A 25,822-nucleotide genomic window follows, 5' to 3' on the forward strand; every position below is an offset into this window, starting at 1 on the left:
GGTTCAGTGTTTAAGTTTACATTCTAACAACGTAAACCCTGCTTCTGAGCAGAGCCTGGGAGCCTTAGGCTGACGCCTGGGACTAAAGTGGTTCCAAGAATATACTACCCCTGGGCTGTGTGCAGTACAGTGTAAAAAGCCTACAGGTCTGTGGACAGACAATGTGATAAGACCAAATAACCATTTCTATAATAATCTGTGGACACTTCAGTTTGGTAGATGTAGACAGGATTTCATTCTGTCAGCATGAGGATCTGTGTGTGTTTGAGTCTGTCTCTGTCTTCACCTTGCTGTCAAACAGGCTGAGTGGTTTGACCTTCAGACTGAAGGTCATGGCAGCATGTAGCAGGGAGGCTAACAGGCAGTGGTGTTGCACCAGGGGGTAGTGGACACCTCTCTGATCCAGGGCGAGTTCAGCTATAGATGCAGGGCCCTCTGCCCCAGACCACACCTCCTCCACAGACAGCTCCGGGGCAGAAACCTCCTCCACCGCCGAGTCCGCCTGCGTGAAAAAGGAACAGAGGAGATGAGGAGGAGGAAGGGTTGTGTGCTTGTAAGAACATGGGGCGAAGTCACATTAAGATCATAACTCACAGTTAAGTTCACAGTAAGTTCAAGTGCAGAATACAACACATGCACAGAGTTTAAAGGGACAGGTCACACATATTTTCCCTCTGGCCTGTAGTTCTATTCATCCATCTAGATTATTTGGCTGTGAGTTGCAGTTTTAGAGAGAGAAATCAGCCATAGAGATGTCTGCTCTCTCTCGATTTTAATCCAACTAGATGGCACTCAGGCTTCAAAATACATTTGAAAACCTTAACAGCAAAGTTTCTCTACAGAAAACAAGACCAGTTTATTCAAGATAATCCTCCACAAGCTGAGGGAAGGCAGACATCTCTACGAAAACTACCAAAACTGTCTAGATGGATAAATAGCACTACAAGCAAGAGGGCTTTTAATTTTAGGATGACTGTCCCTTTAAAATCCCCCTCCAATGCTGACTGATAAATTCTATTTTTATCGTCATTGCCGTATGAAAATGCGCAATAAACACATAAAAAAAAGACTGCCTGAAATGCAATTAATAAAGAAATTTATTTTATTTATGCGCGCCATGCATTCACACTCTGCATGCAAACACCTGACCTATCAGATGAGTCCTGGATACATGGACCTGCTTTCTAACACAGTCATATGGAGACCCAGCTAGCCGTCAGCTAACCGACGATTAATTAGTGTCAATCTGGTGGCGACAGCGAGGTTTGCTAACCATGGCTGAGGAAGGAGAGAAGAGCGAGCAAAACGAGGTTGATGAAGACGTTGTGGTGGAAGAGAACAGCTCTTCAGCTCTTTGCAGTTATTTTGGATTCAGGAGAGATTTTGTTTATTGTCATCACAATACTGAACAATGTTACTGCACATCACAGATGTGACTAGAACCAGACTGTGTTTTTGTTTTTACATTCATCTGGAGTTTAAAACATACCAGCAGGATTTATGATGTCAAAATGAGTGAACTGTGGTTGAGCCAAACTCTGTGCACAGACACTGAGAATGAACTCTTTAGTTAAGTAAGATACATAATGTCTTTACTTTAGAAATCACCAATATTTGCATTTTCATATTTTTTATAAATAAATAATTGTGTTTTATAATGTATCCACTGTAGTTAAGATTTGTGTAGGTTGAGGGACCAAAACCACCTGGTTACTGTGAGGGAAAGATCATGTTTTGTGTTAAAATGATGACTCATGTGAGATCTTTTGCGGGTCTGGGGTTCCCTCCCTCCTCCTGGTGTCTAACAGCCTCCTGAAACTCAGATCAAACTGTAAAACTAGGAAGTGCTGATCAAATATGGATCAAATCTGGCATTGCCTATTTCTCACCTCAAAGGTTTTCAGAAACATATTTTAGCGACTGTTCAGTTGTAATACAAGAGCGAGATCACAACCAGGAGGGCGGGCATTATTTTCTGCTGAATGTGCAAAGCCAAAACCAAGCGCTTGTGATCAGTACGTCACCCACCAGCTCCACACGCTCGTCAGTACCGCACATGCTCTGATTGGAAAAACAAAACAAAAACAAAATGGCAACCACCGTAATGCTGAACCAGTTAATGATGTGACAGTGGCTCTGTCCACTAATACGCTGTTGCCTGTTGGTTATTATTCATAACATGCATTAATTTTTTAAATAATGCTTAGAGCTGGTTATTTCTTTGTGAGGACACAGAAGTGCTGCATGAACTTCTCCTGATGATGTCAGACGACAATCACCAAAACTGTCTAATTCATGAGTTGGTGCAACTTCTTGTTTATTTCTTTTGGTTAATTTGTAAAAAGTTTTCCCCTGGTTCAGACCAAATGAACTGGATTACAGGGGTGAAAGCAAACTAAGAAAGCTAATAAATCAAATTAATATCAAGCGTTGATGTGATTAGTGGTGCTGGTGATAGTAGCTGTCGGTTTCTCCATGCTTTTCTCTGGAGTCTTTTTACTTACATAGTAATGTATAAAAGACAAAGGGCACTGATTTTTAACCAATACTCCAGTCACCTCCATGAGGATCTGCAGCAGCTGGACACAGCAGCCCAGGAAAGACGTCACAGCTTTGTCTCCCATCCCGACATCCTGCAAAGAGACACGTATCCTTAAAATACGCAGCTCAATACTTTAATTAATACTTTAATACGTCACATGTGAAAGAATCTTAAGAATAAATAAATGAAATATACAAAAACTGGCATCACATATTTAAATCTTTGTTGATGTTTGAGAATTTGTACTGGAACATACTTACCCGTCGACATAAGCGATCTTTGGGTGCTTTTCCCACCTAGCAAAAGAAGTGAAAAACAGCTTATATATGACATCACAGACTGAGCATGGCCTTCGCTCAGATCTGTGTGTGACTCACCTTCTCCATCAGGTAGGCTGCTGCTGACAAACGCTTGACAACGAACGTACTCCACATCATTGTAGAAATGCCTGTGAGGAAAATTCAACCAATAAGTCACTATTGTTTTCAGAAGGTACTGATTAAGGGTGTAGAGAACGCCATTTTTTCACATTCAAAGTTTCTGTCAAGGTTTGTGAATGATGCTTTGAATGTCTGTTGTTTATGACAAGGTCACCCTAAAATGATCCCTGTAATTCTTTGGTTTAAATGAGTCTTTTTTTTTATAAAATCAAAAGCCGCGGAGGCACTCACCTAGTTGGATATGTGGACTGGAGACCAGCTTCAAATGTTCCACAGCCCAACATAAGTATCGACCCTCCTGGGAATTAAAACAGGTGTGAAACCAGATTAAAGAAGTAAAGCGATTCTTCATCCTTGTTCCTTGGATTTATGAAAACCTGCCTGTCCCCCTTTTGTGAAACTGGCTTGTTGTTGCAAGTAGTGACAAAATACATCAACCAGCAGAGAGGGGTCATAACTGACAACGTTACATGACAGATGAGCAAAAACAGAATCCAGAAGTAACATGAAAAGGTTTTTAAAAACTATAGTAAATGTGCACCTCAGGGTCTTTGTTCCACTGCACTACATATTCCCAGCAGCAGTGAGCGAAGAGCAGGTCAGGTGAAAGGGAGTGTGGGAACCGCTGACATACTGCCACCAGCAGCTCTGAAAAAACACAGTGGACAGAACTGTTAAACAAGATTAACAGTTAAAGCTCTTTCAGGGTTCTTTAACATGACAATATCTTAATTCATGTACCTCAAAGACAACATTTTGATCAGTTCTTGTCGAGACATCATCCCTGTAGCTACATATATTATATTTTTATTAGTTCTGACCTGCTGTCCTCTCTGTGTCCTCTTTGCTCTTCCCCTCCTGCTCCTTTCGTTCTTCTCCTGCCTTCTGCTCCCCTTTGTCATCTGCCTCTTTGTCTTCTTTCTTTTGGAGAATTTCCTTCAGTCGCTCAGGGGCCAAGTTGTGCCTGAACACCCACTTGGAGACGCTGTCGGCGATGCCACCTTCACAGACAGACATGAAAAAAAACAGGAATGTATGAGAATCTCTCTCATGCAGTCACAACCAGAATATGGATACTGAAGGTAAGAAGAAAAACAAAAGAAAAGAAAAAAGAAGGAAGTGAAAGAATATATTCCTTAAGATATTCTTCTTCACAGTCTACCTGTGCCTCCCTCCAGCAGGGTTTTGATAGAGCACTGTGCTGCAGCTGCCCCTGCTGCTGCCTGAGAAGGAGGCACCAACAGCAGCGTCTGCAGCACCAACACGTCCTCCAGCTGGCGAACACACACCACCCACTGCTCCAGCTCCAGGGACACCGCCTCCCACTCTGACTGCAACTGTCACACACCAGAAACAGACGACAGGCTGAGTCAGTGACTGAGGCTGATATTATGCCTGGTACTGTGTAGTACTGAATAACCTTACAGTGAGATTTCTACAAGTACTGCATGGCCCTGTTTGGGCCTGGAGAGCTCTTGGTGCATCAGTTCAGACCTGGGATTAAGATGAGTCTCCATATGTGTCTCAGGTGATCAGATCTCACTTCCCTGCTTTAAATGCAAATAAACATGTATCTGCATCACGTGAGTTTGCTGAGACCAGACCATGTTTTCAACCAGCATTCTAACAGTAGTAACCAACATGCTGGCACAGATGGAAACAAAGAAAGAAATAACATAATTTATAACATTTGAACAATTTGCAAGAAGGCCCAAATAAATAAGACAAAGTTTAATAAAGATTGTTAGACTTAAAAAACATGTCTGGGAACTTTCTCCAGGTGATAAGAAGTAGCTTCCTGTTTACTGCAGTGGTTTTCAAACTTTCTGTGCTCAAGGCAAACCAAAGGGCAAACCATAATCTCAAGGCACACCTGTATTCATATCTGTAAATAGAGCTTCTATTAAAACAGGCAGATAAAATTAAAAATGAAGAACTGGAACTGAAAAGAGGGAGAGACAGACACCATCCAGCAGCTGGACTAATGGCAGAAACTTGAGTTTGCTTTGAAGGAAGGTTTCTTTTTCCTTGTCTTGCTTTTTTGGGCTTTTTAGCCTTGATAGGACAGCTTTATGAAAGAAAGGGACCGGGAGGAAGACATGCAGCAAAGTACCACAGGCTGGAGTCCAACCCTGGGACAGTGCATAGGACACAGCCTCTGTACATGGGACAAATGCTCCACCAACTGAGCAACCACAGCGCCTCTAAGGGAAGGTTTTTAAGGGAATTTTTCTTATGGTGTAGAATTTACTTCTGCGTTGGGAAATGAATGTATAGTAAATTAAAACTTTATTCAGAACTTGCATAGACGTATGTTGCAATAATAACTTAATAATAATTGTGTCAAAATCAAAACTTATTCTCCATGATTAAATTTTTCTGACGAGTCCACTTGTGCATGTTCTGTATACGCGCGAGTGTCCGCGAGGCTTCTTTACCTTGCTGTCAGCACGGCTTGTGATGCTCGCCTTAGCGGCACGGTGAGCAACAAAGGCAGCCAGCAGAGCAGCGGCAGCGTTGTGGGACTGGATGCATGTGCTGCGAACTTGCTGCCACCAGGGGGAAACAGATTGAGTGTCCCAAGACTCATCAACAGCACCTGAAGAGGAGGAAGAAGAAGCGGTGACCCTCCACTCATCCTTCTTTTTGATTCAGTTTGATTGGTTGACAGATGCACTAAAGTAAGCACACACTGGTAGGGCTGGTTATCCCTCAAAAGTCTTTAATACTGGTACCACTACTGACACCTTGACTTCAATACTGGTTCTTTAACTATACTTTTTTGGATCCCAATACCAAAACAAGCAAACAAAAAATACATAATGGTACAGCTATTCACTTAAAAGGAGGAATTCTTACTCTAAGCACTTTACTCACCCTTAAGATAACTACAGTAAAAAACAAACAAACAAAAGGCAAACAACTCCGTCGTACTGAAACATTTCGATTGGCATTCAGTACCACAGAAGTATCAAAGTTTGATACCCAGCCCGACACTCTGGACACACACACACACACCTTTCATGTTGCTGAGGGCGATGAGAAGTGTGTGTAAATTTCTAACTGTTTCTTCTGGTTTCTGTAGCATCTCCTTCTCTCTTTGCAACCACACACTCAGCAACAGAGACTGAAAGACAGAGGAAGCATAAAAATGAAAAATTAGAGAAAACTACTATGAAATCTACTAAAAATAAAATCATAAAATATGTTCTCTGTTAGCTGCCATTTCCACTCTTTAAATGACACTATGCCCATAATAAAGAACATTGATTTTTACTGATTTGTGAGTTTATTAGCCGTTTCATTTCTTCTTCCATCGAGACATTTTCATATACTAGCCAAATTTTAACCTCCATTAACAGTGCTCATCTTAATTTGATCCCATTTTATCAGTCAGTCTTTTCCTCCGTCTTACCAGCAGCTGTTGTGGACTGACGCCGGCCTGCTGCAGTGTGTCACAGACTTTATGGAGCGGGCTTTTTCCACACAGACAACCCCAGAACATGAAATTCCCTGCAAAGGACACACAAGAACAAAGTATTCAGTCTGGATTTGTGTGGTGTGCTCTCTCTCTCTCTCTGTCTGCTGTCATTGAGATCCCCAGGTTTCTCTTCTCCTCCATCATATCTCCTCCTGAAAAACTACCTCTGCCCCACAACAGGTATCAGTTCACCTGATGTGCCATAATATTAACAAAATGCTACACATTACATTATTAACTGTGTCGTGGATTTTATCAGGGTAAGATCAAGGCATGTAATCAATAACTAATATACTGATACTGATCAAGCCAATACGTTTTCCTTCCTTCCTCCACTTTCCTTACAAAACATCATGCTCAAACTGTGAACACATATTCTACTATGAAGGAGGAAATACATTCCCACAAACATGACTCAGTTGTGCAATACTGCTGCTTATTGTTCATATCGTATCAGCTCATCCTTACATGTGATACATATACATACAGTATGTTGCCATACGTTTTGCAAGTTGTCTTAAAAAAACGAGAAGTGTGCAGTTTTTTCTGCCTCTGTTGGTGCTTTTGTTTCAACTGATGGTGAAGATTTTAACACTGATCTGAGAGGGTCTCGCAGTAAATCCATACACTCTGTATCATACTTGTGACTTTTGGCCAAAAGTTCTTTTAGCAGCAAGTAGCTGTCCACCAATCAGAAGACTGTTTGTTCGATCCCCAGCTCCCTCGAGTCAACGCCTTGGCGAGTTCTTGAGCAAGATACTTTACCCCAAATTGCTCCCAAAGACACACCCTTCAGTGTGTGAATGTGTATAAACGAGTGTGAGGTATAAACCTGAGGAGCAGGTTGCATGTCAGCAGTCTGCCATTAGTGTGTGAATGTGTGTGTCAGTGTGTGAATGTGTGTGTCAGTGTGTGAATGTGTGTGTCAGTGTGTGAATGTGTGTGTCAGTGTGTGAATGTGTGTGTCAGTGTGTGAATGTGAATGTGACATGTAGTGTAGAACACTGAGCAGTCAGAAGACCAGAAAAGTCCATCCAGATGCCATGAATGATGTTTTCACTACTACTTCACAAGCAGGCAATCAGAATGGTTATAGCAAATAAGACTATGTTACATGATGTCTAAATTATATTATATAATAATAATAATTCACTTTCATTTTTAAAATAATTTTTAGCATCTTTCAAAGCCCCCCTTGTGCCCTCAGACACCCCCACTTCACAATCACTGACCAAGCTGATTCCATTCAGTGTCCGACGCACGGATCACCCTCAGCTCCCCGCCCTCGGTGCACTCCATCTGGGAAAGGAAAGCCTGAGGAGGCAGGGGTGAGTCAGGCGAGTCCTGGGCAAAAGACACACTGGGTCTGGAGGTGAGCTGGGCGTAGCGTTGCAAGGTGGGGCCGACGCGGGACAGTTCTTCTTCTATGCCCTCAAGGGAGTCCTGCTGGGTGACAACACATACTGTTTATTGAAGAGTTATGAGGAACAATAATGAGGGTTAAGGTGAGCACAAAGCAACAACACTCAGTCAGCCTGTGTCATAGTATGTAGTGATTTGATTTGATGTTTTATTATCATGTCTACACAAATAATATGCCCAGGGTCACAAGACAGCATTATTTAGAAAGAGACCAGAAAGCAGAGTAGCAGCATAAGTAACAAATAAAACTGAACAAATAAACCATCTTGATGCTTCAAGCTTTAGAATTCAAACGAAGCCTAATCCTATTTTAAAAGATGATTATGATGGAACATTTTTATACCAATGGCATCAGTAGATATTGTTAGTTTTAAATTTTGAATTGTTTAAAGTTGTGAATTCTTGTCTGGGACAAGGCTGTTTTCTGGCCCAGTTTAGAAATTTAAAAAATAAGGCAAACCAAACATTTCATATCCAAAACTGTGAGTCAGAGTGTTGGTATTAATAATTATAATAAGTCTCTAAATACTAAGATATTTTTCTTCAAACATCTAACAAGTATCTTTTCTCCAATTGTGTTGATACTGCAAATTATGACTTTACATACACTTATGTAGTAACTGAGCTTCCACAGCATTAAGTTCTGTGCACATGGATAATTGTGTGATTTATGCCAGAAAAAAATATTTTTATTGACCCTGTTGTCTGACATTTCAAGCAAACAATCCTGCAGTCCTATTATTTCACATTTGCCTTATTGATCCAGTAATACGACCCATATCACCCTGATATCCAAAGAAGGAACAAACTTATGACAATGAAAAACCAACATGCTGCTCTTTTCTGCAAAGTCTATTCAAAAGTCAAAAGCTATTTTACATTCATTGAATTCTCTGAATGCACATGTCTGAGGGATGTATGCATTTTCCAGCTGCTGTATTACATGTTCACAGGAGTACCATTAACAAGCTGTCTGTATGTATATGTGCGTGTGTGTGTGTGTGTGTGTGTGTGTGTGTGTGTGTGTGTGTGTGTGTGTGTGTGTGTGTGTGTGTGTGTGTGTGTGTGTGTCCTCTCACATTTGTAGCGGAGGCCTCTGTGTCTGCAGCAGAGTGCAGGGACTGGATGTTGGTGTAGAGCTGCAGCAGTTTCAGCTGTGAAGAGCAGAGCTGCAGTAATGCTGGATCCACTTGCTCAGGGTCTGTAATGTAGAAACACACAAACATAGAAAGAGAAGAAAAAACGCTGATATATGTATGTACACAACAGTTTAGATTTCAGACAAATAATACAGATCATGACACTGTAGTTTTCAACACTGTACATTATGAATAATAAACTGATTCTTTACCTTGCTGCTTCAGAGTGTCGTATAAGGCGCATGTGATGTTAGTGAGACATGAGACAGGAGCACTCTTATTTGACAGCAGAGACTCCAAAGCCTGAAAGGAAGTGTGAAGACATGAAGAACGTGGCTGTTACTGCAGAGGACAATCCGTCTCTTTATTAGTGTGTGAGGCTGTTTGTACTGCATCTTTGGTCATACCTGCTTCTTTATGGCAGGATGTTTGATGTCCAGCAGCACACTTGTGGCTTCACTCTCCAAAATATCTGTAAAGAGAACATGATTTAAAAAAACACAGATTTGCGTCCGTCTCGGCTCATACGCCTGTATCTACATGTCCATTCTAATCTCACTCTTGTGTCTCTTACCAGGCTCCACCTCTCTGCTCCTCAGTATAGTCGTCAGTCTCTTTAACAGGTGCATATCTTTGGCTCGCTCGCTCTTCTTGTCACTGAAATGAAGACCAGAGACAGATGGTATTTGGATGGTTTGCTGCAGTGGTCATTAAAAGGACATCTTTAACAGGTTTTGGATGAGGGACAAAATATCATTGTGAATGAAAATCTTGGCTATAGATGTAAATGATGACAGTTACCATTTAAGGAGCAATAGGTAGCCATTGCACATGAAGAAATGACTACAGCAGTGAGTTGGAGCCACAGAATGTAAGTTCTGTAGGTTGTAATCCTGTTTAATAAACGATCTGTGGTTGAAGTGAGTTGTTTCCCCCCATCCTCTCCTCCCCAGAAACCGCAGAGACAGGCAGGCTGCAGGACATCACATACTGACGATAACAAGGGAGGATGAGTCCTCCACTGTAAGCTGATCAGCTGTTTATAACTGTCGGCTAATGTCAATGTAAAGTTTAGCCCATTATCCTGAAAACAAAAGCCCACTGCTCTGGAACAACACAGTCTGGACTCTGAGTTGAGTAGCTGTCTGTCTCACTGCCTGCCAAACTCCAGTAACATTTTGCTCATTTTAACAGTCATAAACATCTACTCTGTACAAGATTATTAATGGTTTCTTAGGACTCATAAACAGATTTCTTCTCCAAAGATTTGAATTAACGTGATTAAGTGTTGTGTGGACTAAAAAACTAAACTCAACCAAGTTCAAGTTGGCATGAGGGAGAGCAGATAATGACTTCATTTGCAAATTTGGGTGAACTACTTCGTTAATGCAGCAGTATTATTAATTCACTCATTAATACATCAGCTATAACAACACTATTTACTAAATATGACTATTTTTACTTTTATCTGTATCAAGTTTTTGTAACTGCAGGACTTTCACTTGTAGTGAAGAATTTTTTACAGTGTGGTATTAGTACTTTTGCTTAAGTAAAAAAGATGAATACTGTTTACACTCTTGGCTGTAACTAAATCTTGATTGAGAGAGAGATAATCATGCCTTGTATTAAAATCATGCGCACCTATGAGGACTAACATTATGCCCAGATACAAAAGTACAACATTAAGTCTGCACAGCAGAAACTGCTCCTTACAGACATTTCATAGTATCAAAAGTGGTGATACTATTAAATCTCTATACGGAGCAGTTTCATTTTGTACTTTTGTATCTGTCTGTGTACTAACCTGAGGGCCAGGTGGAAGGGGATGTTCACTGTCCTCAGTGCTCCTGTGATGGGATCCAGCAGACATACCTGCTGGGTGTGGAGCTGCCAGCCCTGACTGGTCAGACTGTTCACCCCCATCAGACGGTAGCCAGCATACAGCAACCTGGAGGTGCACACGCACGCACGCACGCACGCACGCACGCACGCACGCACGCACACACACACACACACACACACACACACACACACACACACACACGTTGTTCAAGTACTTTATTGTGTACTGTTCACCACTTTGTACATCCTGTGTCCTAGTTTACAGTATATGCTTATGTGGTTTGCTAAATATGGAGATGTGCAGGTGCTGCTTTGTTTGTGAAGAAACAGCTGTAAGAAAAAAGCTCACACCTTCATTTAGAGAGAACATTGTTTATACCTGCAGTGTTTGCCCACAGTGAAGGCTCCGACTCGAGGCCCCTGCTGCATCGCCCACACCTCCAAGATTCCCCTGCGGGGGGCGTAGATGACCAGGAACAGAGCGTGACGTCTGGGGAGGGAGGCGGACGGGGAGAACTCCCGATCCCCTCGCTCCTCTGGAACCTGCAGCCAACCCAACTGAGCATCTCGGTAACCTGAAGTTAATCCATCAATAAATAGTTAGATTTGTATTACAGGGACACACTCAGCAACTATTAAAGGGTAACTTCTGTATTTTTCAACCTATTTTTTTTTTGTCTAAGATGCCACTTTTTTACATCGGTCCAGTAGTGAGTGAGATCAGTGCAGTCATCAGCTGTGAAACGGCTGCAATGTAATCTTTATGGGTAACTGTGAAACAGTCCAAATACATCCTAAACTGTTGGTTTTGCCATTGATAGGCTGGGATTGTTATTCCAGGAGTCTGACAACATTATGAAAAGTATCCCTACAGAAATAGACCTTTGCTTTGTTTTTTTTATAACTCAAATTTTTATTGATTTTTTAATGGGTTGGTTTACATATCTAATGAGACATTCCACTGGCAGAGGTAAAATGAAAAGTATAATGGCTCCAGGATAAGGGAGATCCATATAGGAGAGGGCACACGCCGTTTCTTCCTGCTGCTTCTCTGACGTCTGACCTTCCTCTCTATCTTCTCCCAGTAATTTTGATGACTGATGTGGTGAATCAGACTAACCTATTAACCTCTCTATTATTCAATTCTTGGTCCTTGGTCTTTCCTCTCTACTTTCTCCTCACCTTTCCACATGCGGACGGAAATGCCTCTGGCCAAGTCCAGCAGCGTGACTCGACCAAAGTCGTCTGTCACTCCAGCCAGGGTGTTGCAGGGGGACAGACAGATGGACTCGCCGTGGCGACGAGAGTCTGGGAGACCAAATCTGGACAGGAAAGGTCAGCTTTAAGAAGCAGGACACTGACAAGCTTCATATTACCAGTATTAACAGGGCACAACAGCCGACTGCTGTGACATCATGATTGGTACCTGATTCCCAGGGGCGTTGCAGGCTCCACCTTGGGCTTCTGTTTCTGAACAGTCTCCTCCTCATTCTTGTTCTTGTTCCAACCCAGCCATCCACTGAGAGGGCAACAGCAGAGAGAGAATCAGAATCAGTTTTGATGCCAGGAAGGTTTATAAATGAGGAATGTGACTCTGTGCTTTGGTGCATAATAATAAATATAAAGAAAGATGACAGGCAAGAGTAATGAAATGATGAAAAATAGACAGACATATAGGATGACGAGTCCATGTAAGAGGAGAATTAGGGAGACTAGAGTATAAGAAAAGGTAATAAAGGAGAGGAGGTGACTGACAAGAAAGGATGAAAGCAAACTAGCCTCCTGTATGGATTAAATCTGGCACTGAGCAGACACCAGGAGATAATTCAGAGTATTGATCAGGCTGCTTTGTGCTGTCACAGCAGTCTGTGTGTGAGTCTGACAGGAATCAAATGCAAACACAAACAGGCGAGGTGAAACAGTGGACAACCCTATTTGCCTTTTAAACAATGTACCACACAAATTAAGATGTGCTTGTTGGTTTTGTCCTGATCCCTTTTTAGTTTTTCCTCATTGACTTTACTTACAGTAGTTTATTTGACTACTGGTTGTTGTAATTGCTGTATGTTTCAGAAAAGTGTTATGTAAGTAAAATTGGTTTGGTGAAATGACTGTTTATTAATGCAGATAGTGTTGTCACTACAGCACACACGGGAGCTTCGTTAATGGTTTTACACTCACCTGGCAGCACTGAAGAGGGCTGAGGTGAGTTTACTGGCCACAGCAAGAGCCACGTGAGAGAGGAGAGGCTGGGTGCTTCCCTAAAGACAAACACAGAGAGACGCAACAAACAGCTGAATTTACTCTAAAAAATTTATTTATTGGCACATTAATACATAACACTTAATACTGAAAAGGTGACTTTTTCAACCTTGACCCTATTTTCCCTGTTTTAATTTTTCGTGTCTAAGTGACTTAAGGGGACAACAGTTCATTGAGCGAGATGCGACAGCTGGCGGAAGCAAAACTGAGCCGCAATGTACATCCACTATAAGTGCTTATTATGCCACTGACAGGCTCAGACTATTCTAAGTGTCGGACAACATTAAGAAAAGAACTGCTACAGAGATAAACCTTTTTGTTAAAGACTAAGATCTTTTTTTTTAACTACAAACAGACACTTTATTGCTCCGCTGAAAGCAACCAGACTCTATTGACAAAAATAGTAATTTTACTTCTTTGGTCTACTGCTGCCTCGATCATTTTTTTAATCCTTTAAATCACCAAGGGCCAGTTTCACTGACAAGGCTAGAATGCCTGTTCAAGCTGTCTTAACTCAAAGCCAGAAGTGAATTGCACAAAAATAAAACAGCATAAATAATTATTTATGTTTTTTTTTTTTTGCTCTAGAAACATCTGAAAAGATAAATTAAACTGGATACCAGCCCAGTTTTGACCAGTGGTCCACACTTCGGGCAGCCCTTATCCAACAGAAGACCAACATGCATTACAGAGGACAGCGTTTGACACAATTTGTTTTAGTGGCAATTTTTCATACTCACTAAAGTTTTTTTTTTTTTTTTTAACAAATTCTTGTTGCCTCTGCTATTATTTTGTCTGAAGATCCACACCAGTCCTGGTCCTTTCTATTCCATTCCAGGTTTTGGTGAGCAGCATTAGTTCCTTATTTTACTGCAGGTCTCTAACAAAGCATAAATTCACTCACGTTCATACTCCTCCAGGTTCATACTCCTCCAGGTTCATACTCCTCCAGGTTCATACTCCTCCAGGTTCATACTACTCTTGGGTTAATCTAAGCCCTATCTTTGAAACTGGCCCCAGATGTCATACAACAACACAAACTAAACTAGAAAAATTGCATTTCCTGGCGGAAATGCAGTGGGAATGCTTAATGCTGAAAAGAATTTGAAAAAAGTTGCTGAAAACGCCATAACTGTAGCACAAAGTATGCAGAAATTGTGCAATTGAGCAATTGTCTGAAAGTGCCGAAAGAGCTGAGCAGAATGATGGTTGAATGGTTTCTGTAGCACAAAGTATGCAGAAGCAGTACAAGTTCAAAGTCGAGTACTGTAAAAAGTTGAAGACTGTAAAAAGAATAAAAGTTACAAAAGTTGAAGACTAATAGGCTAAATGTGCCGAAAGAGCCAAGCAGAATGATGTTTGAATAGTTTCTGTAGCACAAAATATGCAGAAGTGGTGCAATTTCAAAGTTGAGTAGGTTTTGAAAATTTCTCCCATAGACTTACATTGTAAAACTTAAAAAAAGTTTTACAGTGCAAAAACTATAAAAGTGAAAAAGCCAAAAAGTAATAGCAGCAATGTCCTAAAACGGCTGAACAGTATCTGTAGCACCAAGTATTTCAGTTTAAGTAGTAGTTTTTTAATAGCAGTAGTAATAATAGTTTTACAGTGTACTAGTAGTAGCAGTAGTAGTAGTAGTAAGTAGAAGCAGAAGTAGTTGTAGTAGTAGCAAAAGTAGTAGTAGTATTAGTAGAAGCAGGTTTGAAGAGTTCCATTGTAAAAATTGGTTAAAAAAAACAACTACTACACTTTAAAACTAATAATAGTTTTACAGTGTAGTAGTAATAGTACTAGTAGTAGTAGTAGAAGTAGTAGTAGCAGCAGAAGTAGTAGTAGTAGCAGAAGTAGCAGAAATAGTAGTACTAGTAGCAGAAGTAGCAGTAGCAAAAGTCGTAGTAGTAGTAGTAGTAGCAGAAGTCGTAGTACTAGTAGTACCAAAAGTAGTAGTAGTAGTAGAAGCAGAAGTAGTAGTAGGAGAAGTAGTAGAAGTAGTAGCAAAAGTAGTAGTAGCAGAAGTAGTAGTAGTAGTAGCAAAAGTAGTAGTAGTAGTAGTAGAAGTAGTAGTAGTAGCAGAAGTAGTAGTAGTAGTAGCAGTACTAGTAGTACTAGCAGAAGTAGTAGTAGTAGTAGCAGAAGTAGTAGTAGTAATAGTAGCAAAAGTAGTAGTAGTAATAGCAAAGGTAGTATTAATAGTAGCAGAAGTAGTAGTAGCAGAAGTAGTAGTAGTAGCAGAAGTAGTAGTAGTAGTAGTAGCAAAAGTAGTAGTAGTAGTAGTAGAAGTAGTAGTAATAGTAGTAGTAGTAGCAGAAGTAGTAGTAGTAGTAGCAAAAGCAGTATTATTAGTTGCAAAAGTAGTAGTAGTAGCAGAAGAAGCAGGTTTGAAGATTTTCCCCATAGAGTTCCATTGTAAAAATTGGTTAAAAAAAGTTTAATAGTGTAAAAACTATAAAAGTGAGAAAGCTCAAAAGTAATACCAGCAATGTCCTAAAAAAGCTGAACAGTATAATAGTTGAATGGTTTAAATAGCATAAAGTATGAAGGAGTTGAAACATGTTAAAAAAGGTACGGAAGTAGAATAATAATAACTAGAAAAATTGCATTTCCTGGCGGAAATGCAGTGGGAATGCTTAATGCTGAAAAGAATTTGAAAAAAGTTGCTGAAAACGCCATAACTGTAGCACAAAGTATGCAGAAATTGTGCAATTGAGCAATTGTCTGAAAGTGCCGAAAGAGCTGAGCAGAATGATGGTTGAATGGTTTCTGTAGCACAAAGTATGCAGAAGCAGTACAAGTTCAAAGTCGAGTACTGTAAAAAGTTGAAGACTGTAAAAAGAATAAAAGTTACAAAAGTTGAAGACTAATAGGCTAAATGTGCCGAAAGAGCCAAGCAGAATGATGTTTGAATAGTTTCTGTAGCACAAAATATGCAGAAGTGGTGCAATTTCAAAGTTGAGTAGGTTTTGAAAATTTCTCCCATAGACTTACATTGTAAAACTTAAAAAAAGTTTTACAGTGCAAAAACTATAAAAGTGAAAAAGCCAAAAAGTAATAGCAGCAATGTCCTAAAACGGCTGAACAGTATCTGTAGCACCAAGTATTTCAGTTTAAGTAGTAGTTTTTTAATAGCAGTAGTAATAATAGTTTTACAGTGTACTAGTAGTAGCAGTAGTAGTAGTAGTAAGTAGAAGCAGAAGTAGTTGTAGTAGTAGCAAAAGTAGTAGTAGTATTAGTAGAAGCAGGTTTGAAGAGTTCCATTGTAAAAATTGGTTAAAAAAAACAACTACTACACTTTAAAACTAATAATAGTTTTACAGTGTAGTAGTAATAGTACTAGTAGTAGTAGTAGAAGTAGTAGTAGCAGCAGAAGTAGTAGTAGTAGCAGAAGTAGCAGAAATAGTAGTACTAGTAGCAGAAGTAGCAGTAGCAAAAGTCGTAGTAGTAGTAGTAGTAGCAGAAGTCGTAGTACTAGTAGTACCAAAAGTAGTAGTAGTAGTAGAAGCAGAAGTAGTAGTAGGAGAAGTAGTAGAAGTAGTAGCAAAAGTAGTAGTAGCAGAAGTAGTAGTAGTAGTAGCAAAAGTAGTAGTAGTAGTAGTAGAAGTAGTAGTAGTAGCAGAAGTAGTAGTAGTAGTAGCAGTACTAGTAGTACTAGCAGAAGTAGTAGTAGTAGTAGCAGAAGTAGTAGTAGTAATAGTAGCAAAAGTAGTAGTAGTAATAGCAAAGGTAGTATTAATAGTAGCAGAAGTAGTAGTAGCAGAAGTAGTAGTAGTAGCAGAAGTAGTAGTAGTAGTAGTAGCAAAAGTAGTAGTAGCAAAAGTAGTAGTAGTAGTAGTAGAAGTAGTAGTAATAGTAGTAGTAGTAGCAGAAGTAGTAGTAGTAGTAGCAAAAGCAGTATTATTAGTTGCAAAAGTAGTAGTAGTAGCAGAAGAAGCAGGTTTGAAGATTTTCCCCATAGAGTTCCATTGTAAAAATTGGTTAAAAAAAGTTTAATAGTGTAAAAACTATAAAAGTGAGAAAGCTCAAAAGTAATACCAGCAATGTCCTAAAAAAGCTGAACAGTATAATAGTTGAATGGTTTAAATAGCATAAAGTATGAAGGAGTTGAAACATGTTAAAAAAGGTACGGAAGTAGAATAATAATAATAATAAAGAATAGAAGAACAATAGTGGGAATGCCTTAAGCATTCCCACTAATAATAAAGAATAGAAGAACAATAGTGGGAATGCCTTAAGCATTCCCACTAATTAACTGATTGAGGCAGCAGTAAGTCAGAGAGGCAAAATTACTGTTTTTGTCAATGGAGTCTAGTCACTTTGAACAGATCAATACAGCACGTTTCTGTTAGATAATAGATAAAATATACACAACCACACTGGGAAATAGGTTTTAATATGAATGTACAGTTATGTTTATTCCTATTAGAAATGAACAGCCTAACTCCTCTCTCTCACTCACCTCTACAGCATAGTAAAAGCCTGTGTATGGCCCACCACCCACAGTAACATACTGGCTCATGGCGGGGGGGCTGCCCTTGACTGAGGCATTAAACCCCCCCAGGATAGATGCATTCTTCATCTGGTCGAACACACACAGCGTCATAATGCCTGACAGCAGGAGAGATGAGGAGAGACGTGAGGGAAAGACAAATGAACAGTTATTAATGCAGTGGAGACAGTATTCTGCTGTGAAAGTCAAACATTCATTTGATTTTGATCCCAAAGACACTCAACAATTCTCTTGGTCTCTTACCCACACTACTGTGATCTACAATAGTGTCCATGTCCTGCAGACCCCACTTCTTATAGGCCAGAGGAGGCGGCTGGATGACATCACTACCTGCTGCTGCCGCTGGATGAAGAGCACAGTTGATTTATCAATTATTTAACAAATCTTTGAAAAGGGATTTCATCATCTATTGCCTTTAGCTCATACTGTGCTTTAATACTGTAGTATCAAGGACTACTTTAGGCCACAAAGCACATTCATGTGAAGGTTTCACACACACACACACACACACCGCAGCACTGCTTAATGCTCAGACCCTGCTGAAGCTTGGCTATTAACCTTCTAGACACTAGGGGTAGTTGTGTGTCTGTCTCCTGAGTACCTGAATATGTTCCGGCAAACTCTTTCCACCCAGCCAGCAAGTGAAGAACACAGCTGGAGTTAACACACTCAACACTATATATTATACATGTATACTATAATATTTAACACTGAGACCCCACGACTCTCATCCTAATGTAAACACACAAGCATATGCACATAATGTAAATACTCCCAGCTGGATGCACATATACACACTATTTATACACACGCTCACACAAATAACAGTACCTCTTGCAACCTGGTTCCTGCAGGCTCGCAGAGACTGAAAGAGGCTGAAGCCGTCGATGGTGACGAGGGCGGCAGGGTAGAGGATGCTTAACTCTTCATGCTGTCATAGGAAGGAGTCCACAATTACACATTTTTAGGATATGGTGAAAGGCACTAGTGAGTAAATCTGAACTATATTTTAATCACAGAAATATGTTCCTAAATTCACAATTTAATCTCCACACTCCATCATACAGTTAAAGGAACTGTTTAACATTTTGGGAATTGGAAAATCCATATTATCAGGGGACCTAATATGATCAAGAAATGTTCCCCCTTCTATGTCTGTGTTTCATGCAGCAGTCACACAGAGTAACTACAACCTGTATTTTACTAAAGTTTACTGACACTGTCCCCAAATATGATGTCAAGACTCTGTGGAACATTAACATTTCAGAAGTGCAGCATTCATTCTTCAGCAGCCACATTAATCATATAGTTTATAGCTGTTTTGCATACTTTCTGCATGTGTTTGGTGAAATATGGTAGAAAACTTGTGGTGGAGTTTTTACTTTACAAATGACGGACATGGCAGATTTGCACGGGATTAAGATCACAGATGACTCTGCAAATATTGCAAATTACTAGAGTACCCCAGGTAATACTGATCTCATGCGAACAGGGCTTTATCTTCTTTCATGTCAAGAGTTATATTAGAAGATTGATATCATTCTTGAAGCTGTATGGTAAATATGAAGCTACAATCAATGGGCAGTTAGCTTAGCTAACAATAAGGACGGGAACCAGAAGGGAAACAGCTCCAAAACTGACCTGCCAGCAAATCGAAAGCTCTGTAGTTAAGACATTTTAGCTCATCAGTCTACACTGGTTTTCAGCATCAACACAATTATTATGTATGATCCAAGTCTGACGAGAAGAGAAAAAAGGAATGCATGCGACTCAGGTGTGCAGAAGTTCCACTGTTGAGCTGCTGATTAATTTGGAACCGGTTCTCAACTGGAAAACTAAAGTGTGAAATACATGCCATTCTTAGACTTTAATCCAATGTTGCATAGAAAGACATTTCGGCATAAATATTTTTTCATGAAACGAAGTCAAGCTTTGAACCATTCCTTCCTCTCAGCCATGACTCCTCCTTGTTGCACGACAAGTGTGACGTCATGCAAGAATTGACAAAAGGAACCGATAAACTCGGAGGCATACAATTCTGATGGATCAGTGAACAATATGGAACCAGTTCTTGATTCCCATCCCTAGATATGACAGCGGTTTTCCTTTAAATGTGAAAATTTTTTTAGTGTTTGGTGTGTGTATTACCTGCTCAGTTACTCCAGGATGACGAGGGATCTCATATGTGCGACACTTGAGCCTCAGCACAGGGTCCTCATGCAGCAGCTGGGCCAAAAGCAGAACTCCATTCTGACAGGAAACAACCGGTGTTATGTTTAATACTGTGAGTCCTGACTATTTATAGACTGTATGGAATGGTTTCATTTTTCTGCTGATCATCAGACAGAATAAATTGTTGCACAAAAGCTATAGTATAGTACACAAAAACAAGAGATGACATGGTACTTTAGATCGACAAGGTACCTCTGTGTAGAAGCGGACATAGCCAGACGTGAAACCCACTACAACACATGTCCAGTCGGGTCGCCCTGTGGAGCTCCTACATACACAAACATATACTGTAAAAACAGCTAGTATGACATGTACACACACACACACACACACACACACACACACACACACACACACACACACACACACACAAGCATTCTGTATTTCCACAGACATCTCCTGTATGAGTTTCCTATTGAAGTACTTCTTACCTCTTCTGGCTTGCCAGTGGTATACAGATACAGCTGCTCACACACTCTCTGTGGTGAGAAAACAAACAGAGAAAAGGATGTAGTGTCTGTGTCACTAACAGCTCCCTCTCTCAACAACAATGAACGATCCATTATGTCATGTGTCATTTATTTCATTGACTATCAAACAACTATTCCTTTTAAAAGTGACCCTTCTTTATCCTCTGTGGTTTTCTCTCTGACTCTGAAGTTCACTTTCTGTCCTGCCTCTAAGTTTCTTGCCTTTTGTCTTCCAGTCTAGGCTGGTATTAACATGCATCCTCAGTGATCTGATCACAAGTGGACAGCTCTGAGTATGCAAGTTCCCACTTAGCATTTCAATGCGTCTCCAGATACATTCTGAGAGACCACTTGTGATCAGATCTAACTTCCCTGCTCTACGCGCAAATAAACACTAGGGCTGTTTTGTTCATTTAATGTCCATTAGGCTGTTAATTCATTACTTTGTTCTGTTTTGTTCGGTGCCACACAAAACTCATCTATCATCCAACAATGAGCCTCATATTCTGACCTGTGATGTCTGCAGGCTGTCAGGAGAGAAGCTCTGTGGTCTGGCAGGTTAAGTAGGCGGTCTTTCACTGTGGCCGAGGACACATTTGCATTCACACTGCTAAAAGAATGTGGTCACATGCAGTCCAGACCACTTCCAAATACATCCTGAGTGCTTTCAATCCTGGACTCAGAGCTCTCTATTTGTACTCGGATCACTCAGAACATGTTAATACCAGGTCTGAACACTGCCATAGTGCCATCTTCCTTAATCACTTGTCTTTAAAATACTTTGTAACATATTCATTCCTTCTCAGTCTATTCCTTCTCTTAATCTAGTTTGACTCTTACCCTTCGTCAGTGCTGAGGATTCCAGTCCAAGACACAGCCAGGGTCATCTCCTCTCTGCCGCTGTCATCTGAACGCCACTTAGCTGAAAGAATCAATAAATAGCAACATATAACTCCGCTGTGTATTTAGTCAGTGATGTGTGTGTTTGAATATCTGACCTGAGAGAAAGACGGCCTTCTGTTCGCGAGCCACGACTAGCAGGTCTGAGCAAGGTGACATGGACACCACGCAGTCCTGCAGCCAGGGTCCACTCTGGCCTGTGGTCTCCTCCTCCACCTGCAGGGCAAAGAGGAAAGTCAGCAGGAGAGGGGGCATTTTTACACCTCAGGTCAGTTTAAAATATTGGACAAAATTGCCGGCAGCTCTTCTTTTTGTCAATTTATTTAGGGAATTCTCTCCCCAATTTTTCACAAATGTGAAAACACCCAATTCCCCTTCACTCTGGGATCCCTGCACTCTGCCCCTGCCCTGCCTTGGGTGGGTGATTTGGCCCTACTCTTTTTGAAGCTTTGAAGCTTTTCTTCAGTACTGTACCAGCTGCTTCAGAAGGACATCAAACACTCATTACATATTCTGCTCCACTCCAAAAAATCCATTAGTTGCTGTTCAATGTCAGTTCATTTCCTCACGTTTCCAGCATCCTTGAACAACTCAACTCGTTTCAACAAATGTCTTGATTACAAAATATGAGGTAATTATGGGATTAATGGCCAATATCCGTCAAATTTAAGCAAACAATAATGAAATATTACTAAAGGATTATTGTTCTATATGATGAAATACATAAGAACAAACCGTTGTGGGAGAATTTGCTTCCTCCTCTTTGTTGTCACCACTATCCCATGCTGACTCCCAATCAGATGTGTCCCAAGTCAACTCATTTTCTGTTAGGGAGGAAGAGAACAAGGAAATTCAATTACAGTTAATTTTAATTTGTGACACCATGCCGACAGAGAAACTTGTGCCGCAGAGGTTCAGACTTCCTTCATGGTCGATCTGTGTTTGCTCGTCTTTTATTTCATAAAGATCACAATCATTACATGAAGCCAGTGGCGATGAAATTCTAGGCTTTATTAGAACTACAAGGAACGTTCTCCTCCCAGATGCCTCATTTACTTATGTAGGTCACACTGAGGCATCAGTAATAAACTGAGACTGTTTAATAACCAATTAAAAGCTCATTGTAGTAGCTTTACTTCTTTATTTTAATCTGACCAGGCGCCTTCTGACAGGTTATTCACATTTCTGGTAACAAAGATAACAATGAACATAAGCCCCAAAATAAGACCATAATGACTGATTTAACTGTTATAGTGGTGTGAAACTACTGGCTGAAGTCCATAAAAATTAAATGAGAGAGGACAAGAGGGGAAGGACTGACGAAGGTTATGCTGCAGGGAAATAACCTAAAAATATTCACAAGTGGGTGGAAGACAAAGTGACAGAACAAGTAGTGAAATCCAGGGTGAGATTCTGTTGCCATGGACATTTACGATGCATTATGTCTTGGTGCTGTGTGTGTGTGTGTGTGTGTGTGTGTGTGTGTGTGTGTGTGTGTGACACAGGTGATGACACACTCTGTAACACGTCAACATGAGATGAAGACAACAAATGAAGGCCACTGAGTGCAAAAGTAAGCTTTCTGTGTGTATATATCTGCTCTGTCTTTTGTTGAGCATCCTGCAGTGATGTGTTCAGGTGCCTCGTGTTGGATGACTCATAACCCAAAGGGCAGGAACATTACTCATCCTCCCCTTTTCACTGCCCTGCAGGTATTGCAGTGCACAGATGAAGCTTGATTCATTATTTACTTTACAAAGCCTTTTCATCAAATTACAACTTGTCTTTATTAAAACAGCGAGGCCACTAGATGCTGGTGTTCTTAATTAAAGTCACATACGATTAAATTTGTCTGTATCTCAGATATGCAACATATTTTGCAACAGACAGATAAAGACGGAAAGCAGACCTACTTTAAGTCAAAAGGAAAAACAAATTTTATGCTCCACATCAAATTTCTTATTTAATAAAGGACATTTTTATGTCATTAATTTTCTTTGTTTTCCAATATCACAATAAATATCATATTGTGGTATTTTTGTCATGGTACTACTGTGTACCATGAATTCTACTTTTATTGTGTTGATACTGTAGGAAAGGAAATAATTCTACCATATGTTTATTATTGTAGAGAAGGTGAAGGTTGTTGGTGTTGTACTGGAGTTGATTATATTGAAAGGTGCTGAGTTCCTGATATTCTACCTCATCTTGTGCATGTAAATGGGATGGACAGAATATTAGAAAACCCACTCATTATAATGCAGACCAGTTTAATACCATTGCACACTACAATGTCAATAATAAACATGTAATTGAATTAAATGAATGCCTCTCTGAAAGTGTCAATCAAAACTGAACATCATGTACGACAGCCAGACAGTCTATAATCAGTCTAGGCCTATCACTGCTGTATCAGTATTAGGGCTGTACAATATGGTATGATGATTATTTTGACAGATATTGCAATTGCTATATGATTTACAATTAATGGGCTGTTTTCATACAAGATTTGTGGGCCAGGGAATCTCTGCAGCACCAGACTACTTCATATTAATGCTGCTGTGTCACACATTTTTCCATTGTCAAATAATTGCAGCATCTGCAATTTTAATATTGCATTTGGCCATATTGTGACCTCTGATAATATTTTGATTAATTGGGCTGCCGTAATTGGTACTAGTATATGTGTTGTCCAATATATGATGATAAAATTTTGACAGAACAAAGTGCGCGTGGCTTAATTCAAATGCAATATATTTTTCTATTTGTGCGTTTTCTTTAATTCATAGTAATTTGTAGTAATTAAAAAGACAAGTGAAAGCTCACTGTTTCAGTAACCTGATGTGATTTTAGTCACCAAGCTTCATTGTTAAACTTGTTGTTGTTATATTGGATTATATTACATTGTACAGGTGCACAGAATTGCCAGTGAGTGTACAGTCAGTTAGCACAGACCTTTTGCACTGCAGCCATATTGACATGAGATAATAAAGCAAACTCAGGTGTCAGCAATGATACTAATTAAGGTTCCGTTCCATTCAGGTCAAACAGAGTCAGAGCGCTGCTATTGTGCAGGAACAAGAAATAGAACAGGACCTTATTAAGTGTCATTAACAACGTCCATGTTTTTCCTACTACTGCATACCAATATGGACGCTCTGTTACTTTGTTTAAGTGAATGCTGTGACTAGCTGGTTCCACAGGTAGCTAACAGGTCTGCTGTCAGTACAGTTAACAGTTAAACGCTGCAGCGCGCTACAGAAAGGTATCTGCCTCGATAAAGTTACCTGTTTGGCTCTTTTCCTCCGCCGGCTCGCTTTTCTGGCTCTGGAACAAGTAGTCCCTGACCGTTTTGAGCTCTTGGAGCCGACAAAACTCCAACAAGCTGCAGGACATCTCTCTCACGTCCCGTCAGGACCCAAGTAAGCAGGGAACGAGCCAGTTAGCCTACTTGCTAACAGTCCAGTTGTGGGAGATCAACGTAGCTTAGCACTTGAAGTCCGTTTTACTAGTCCTGCTATCTTCTTAACTTTATGACAGCCTGTTCACAAAGACAATACTCCTTACCTGTCTTCAACCGCCCCCTAAAGAAATATTAAGATGAGTCTAATACTCTTATTTTTCCCAACATTTGCAGTTCCCACCCTAGTTCTGCTCCTGATGTGTTGATGACACACCGTTAGCATAATAACACTGGTGAACTTCCGGGTCAGAGCTGAGTACATCCTTTCAAAATAAAAGCAACGTGCGAAATATGACCAAGCTTATTTTTGTGTCTTTCTGTATTTGCTATTTACGATGTTTTCTACTGCTACTATAGCATGGCTCTGTCATTCACCAGTGCTTTAACATTATTGTCAATTTGTGCAACGCTGAACAAAATTCATTAAAACACGCACACACACACACACACACACACACACACACACACACACACACACACACACACACACACACACACAAAACAAAAAAAAAAAAACAAATGAGAACTCATCCAATAAAACAACGAGTAGTCCATACATGAGTTCATTTTTTTACCTAAAATATTATTTATTAGAATTCAAAAAGTGTATTGTTATAGTTTTTTCATCAGAGGGCGGTAGAGGATCATTTCCCAGGAGGCTGTCTGGCGCTTGTGCATCTCTCCTCCTCCCGGCCCCTGCATATGTTTTTTGCCCTAATAGTCAGCTTCTGTTTTTTGCACATGTACCAGAATGTTATGTGATATTTTTCCATTGTAAATCAAAGACATATAGTAGGGTGTCAAATTCCAAACTCAATCATATAGATAAGTCTGGTTGCTGCTTAGTGATTCATAAACAAAAGTGATCAAACTTATTTTTTCTTTCTTTGTGTCCATACAAATCTTTATGTATTGCTATTGTACATTATACAGCTACTTCATTTGGAGTTCAGTATGTACACTGATGTTGGATGAAACAAAATTTGTTTGTGTGTTTGTTCAAACAATTGAGGGATTGATTCCATGCACTCATCATCACACAATTATGCTATTTAGGCCATTAGGGGTGAACAGGGTCCATTGTAACAGGGAGGCGATTGTAACACAGTCAGTTCCACCCATCAA

At 40.1% G+C, this 25,822-nt stretch overlaps 1 protein-coding gene across 3 annotated transcripts in view; it reads right to left on the minus strand.

Moving 5' to 3' along the window:
- Positions 1–24,913, minus strand: part of rab3gap2 (RAB3 GTPase activating protein subunit 2 (non-catalytic)) — a 28,136-nt gene extending 3,223 nt beyond the window's left edge. The window contains exons 1-31 of one of the 3 annotated variants that reach the window (XM_084742310.1): positions 24,522–24,913; positions 21,970–22,058; positions 21,333–21,450; positions 21,175–21,256; positions 20,296–20,343; positions 20,057–20,132; positions 19,781–19,882; positions 18,464–18,563; positions 17,876–17,974; positions 17,582–17,730; positions 13,048–13,127; positions 12,293–12,385; positions 12,049–12,188; positions 11,246–11,441; positions 10,829–10,972; positions 9,599–9,681; positions 9,432–9,496; positions 9,237–9,327; positions 8,965–9,086; positions 7,696–7,906; positions 6,398–6,495; positions 6,001–6,109; positions 5,421–5,581; positions 4,145–4,319; positions 3,804–3,983; positions 3,524–3,630; positions 3,214–3,280; positions 2,920–2,990; positions 2,803–2,838; positions 2,505–2,633; positions 287–502 (exon numbers count right to left, since the gene is read on the minus strand). In XM_084742310.1, coding sequence (XP_084598436.1) covers positions 287–502; positions 2,505–2,633; positions 2,803–2,838; positions 2,920–2,990; positions 3,214–3,280; positions 3,524–3,630; positions 3,804–3,983; positions 4,145–4,319; positions 5,421–5,581; positions 6,001–6,109; positions 6,398–6,495; positions 7,696–7,906; positions 8,965–9,086; positions 9,237–9,327; positions 9,432–9,496; positions 9,599–9,681; positions 10,829–10,972; positions 11,246–11,441; positions 12,049–12,188; positions 12,293–12,385; positions 13,048–13,127; positions 17,582–17,730; positions 17,876–17,974; positions 18,464–18,563; positions 19,781–19,882; positions 20,057–20,132; positions 20,296–20,343; positions 21,175–21,256; positions 21,333–21,450; positions 21,970–22,058; positions 24,522–24,630 — 3,546 coding nt within the window. In that variant the 5' untranslated portion in view covers positions 24,631–24,913. Of the gene's footprint in view, positions 1–286; positions 503–2,504; positions 2,634–2,802; positions 2,839–2,919; positions 2,991–3,213; positions 3,281–3,523; positions 3,631–3,803; positions 3,984–4,144; positions 4,320–5,420; positions 5,582–6,000; positions 6,110–6,397; positions 6,496–7,695; positions 7,910–8,964; positions 9,087–9,236; positions 9,328–9,431; positions 9,497–9,598; positions 9,682–10,828; positions 10,973–11,245; positions 11,442–12,048; positions 12,189–12,292; positions 12,386–13,047; positions 13,128–17,581; positions 17,731–17,875; positions 17,975–18,463; positions 18,564–19,780; positions 19,883–20,056; positions 20,133–20,295; positions 20,344–21,174; positions 21,257–21,332; positions 21,451–21,969; positions 22,059–24,521 lie in introns of all 3 variants that reach the window. The other 2 variants (XM_084742311.1, XM_084742309.1) reach the window with 2 other exon arrangements.
- Positions 24,914–25,822: the final 909 nt, after the last annotated feature.

Source organism: Lutjanus erythropterus, chromosome 18 (assembly GCF_056507025.1).
Source record: "Lutjanus erythropterus isolate fLutEry1 chromosome 18, fLutEry1.hap2, whole genome shotgun sequence".
NCBI lineage: Eukaryota > Metazoa > Chordata > Actinopteri > Lutjaniformes > Lutjanidae > Lutjanus > Lutjanus erythropterus.